General features: G+C 33.7%; 1 protein-coding gene across 10 annotated transcripts in view; it reads left to right on the plus strand.

Annotated features, from left to right (window-relative positions):
- qtc (quick-to-court) overlaps positions 1 to 2,500 on the plus strand; it is a 468,283-nt gene that overhangs the window by 420,083 nt on the left and 45,700 nt on the right. For 6 of the 10 annotated variants that reach the window (XM_068358481.1, XM_068358505.1, XM_068358470.1 and 3 more), the window contains exon 4: positions 910 to 999. The exons of the other annotated variants lie outside the window; for them this stretch is intronic. In XM_068358481.1, coding sequence (XP_068214582.1) covers positions 910 to 999 — 90 coding nt within the window. The remainder of the gene's footprint in view (positions 1 to 909; positions 1,000 to 2,500) is intronic. 10 annotated transcript variants of the gene reach the window in all.

Here is a 2,500-nt window from a genome sequence, read left to right on the forward strand (position 1 = left end):
AAACTGTCAGTAATTTTGTTAGCATTTTGGATGTTATCTGTAATTTGTATATTTGCATGATCTAGCAATGTAGCTAATTTGTCATCCGATATTTAAGTATTCATAGGAACTACAGTACTGAGAACCACCAGTAATGCAAAAAAAAAAAAAAAAAAAAAAAATTTATTTTTCCTCGTGTACAAATTTGCCACAACTAAACTAATCTGGGAGATGTGGTTAGATCTTGTCCATCAGTGGTCATGAAGTTTAGTATTTCGACATTTAATTCTATAATTTTTCTTACACTGAATAATCTCTTCTAAAAGGGGTATACTGTACTATAGTTGCATTGTGTGTGTAGGGGGTAAGTCATTAAATGGCTTTAGCTATATATTAACTGAGTAAAGGTAGCTTTATGGAAAAAAAAGGAAAATTTTTACTTATCAAGCGAAGAATTGTATTTTAAGAGGAAATTCGTTCAATTTACCCAATGTAGCTTTCACTATTTTAAGGATACTTTTCGCTTTCTTTCCCTTCAAAGATTCTAGATCTTAACTTTATGAAAAATAGTTTTGTTGTTTTATTACAAAAGCTATCTTCAGGATTGTAATTCGGAATGTTTTCTTCAGAACTTCAATTATTCAGGTTTTAAGAATCCTGTAGCCTTAATATATTGCCATAATAGACCGTTTGGTAAATAATACTAGAGCACAAGTAAATGAAGACGACCTGAAGATATGATATATTGCCCCTCCTTCCATCTACCGATTCCCGCTGTATTCATCTTGAAGGTTTCCAGTTACGCCATGTTCCAACCTCTTATATATCTTTAAGATTCTCAACTCTCAACCCTTGGTTATATTTAATTTATCGAATGATCTCGTTTTATACATTTTACTCTTCCCCGGCTCTCTCCTTTACATATCTCAGGGATCTCCCTCGCCCACCTTGCCGTTCCCACCTCTTCTGGAGCAGTCGCTGGAGCAATTACAATTAGAAGCCTCCGGCATACCAGACATGGTGCGCTCTAGGCTTCCATATTGTTGCTCTTCTCATTAAATGTTGATGCTTTTCAGATGGGTCCTTTTAAATGTTTTATGGGCAAGAATTTGCCAAGTATGTTTTATTCATCCCCTTTTAGGCTACTTCTTAATCTGCATTGGTAAATAAAACTAGTGGTGCTAGTTGACATCTTCCTTATAGTAGTTTCTGAGCAGTTGACTATAGAATCATATGAGCTTTGATTTTAATTCCTGCCTTTACGTAAGCTTTTAAATAAAAATGTACTGTATTATTCGTAGTCGGGTTCTATATATAAGATAAGGTACATTTGTTAGTACGCCAGTCTTAATCTCAATAGGATTTGGGTTTTTTTTTTTTTCACAGATTTCATAAGGACTTTATTATTCGAACAATCTTATTTATTGTATCATAATGGTGGCATTTTTAATGTATTTTTTTGTGCCTGTACTGAATGTATTGGAGGTCCAGTTTTAATTCAGGGAGTCTTATAACTAACAACTTTACCATTTGTATATTTCTTCAAGTGCCAAATGCACCAGTTAAGTGATTATAAAGAATAACCATTAATGTAATTCAAACTTAGTTATTGAAAAGCTAATACCAGTTTGAAATAAGTTTTTGTATCTATTTTGTCAGATTAATGATCTTTTTAATCTTACGCATTCGGACATCATTTTAGAGAAATGATTAGGAAACTTAGTTCCCTATTTTCCATGATCTTTCTGCATGGGAAGAAATGTCTCAAAGAAAAATTTACAAGGGAACGTTAGTTGTGGGTTAGTGAAAATAATTAATAGCCACCGCCGCCCTACATAGAATTAATAGAAACACTTAACCGCAGCATATACTTGGAGTGATACAGATAAGTTTTCGTTATCGTTTATTCTTTGAGCCTTCCAACACTGAACCGAGCTGCGGTGCTATTTTCGCGTTAGTACATTATCTTATTTGTTGTTGTTGGAAGATTGCCTGGCCCTTGCAGCCAAGCACGGGCTCTTGCAATCAAGCAGTCCGTAGTACCTTGTTTAAACCTCATTATATATTATGCCCTAAAGAGAATTGCATAAATGATTGAAATGTTTACTTCGATAGGAGTATTTTATTGATTTTTAACCTTCAATATTAAGGACTTTTTCATATGAAGATTTTCGAACTAACAAAAATTTCGAAATTTTCTCTTATCGGTACATTCAGACTTCTTGCTTTCACAATACTATTCTTGGACTACAGTTATCTATAGTTTGTTACCGATTTGCAAGCATGCACTGGTGATATAGGTCAAAGTTACTAGTTAGCTATGAATTGAACATTCAGATAGGGAAGATGCTCTGTGGAAGTGTCTAATCCTTGGTTGCTGATTTGATTTACCTAATGTAAATCTCAAGATGATAAACTACTGCCTAGGCTAAATTTTGCCGGAAAATGCTTGCTTGTATCGGTGCAGTTAATTTTCAGAGCTTTTAATTTTTATATTTTCGTACAACACTTAAGTGGTTTT

This window comes from Palaemon carinicauda, chromosome 2 (genome assembly GCF_036898095.1).
Source record: "Palaemon carinicauda isolate YSFRI2023 chromosome 2, ASM3689809v2, whole genome shotgun sequence".
Classification (NCBI taxonomy): domain Eukaryota; kingdom Metazoa; phylum Arthropoda; class Malacostraca; order Decapoda; family Palaemonidae; genus Palaemon; species Palaemon carinicauda.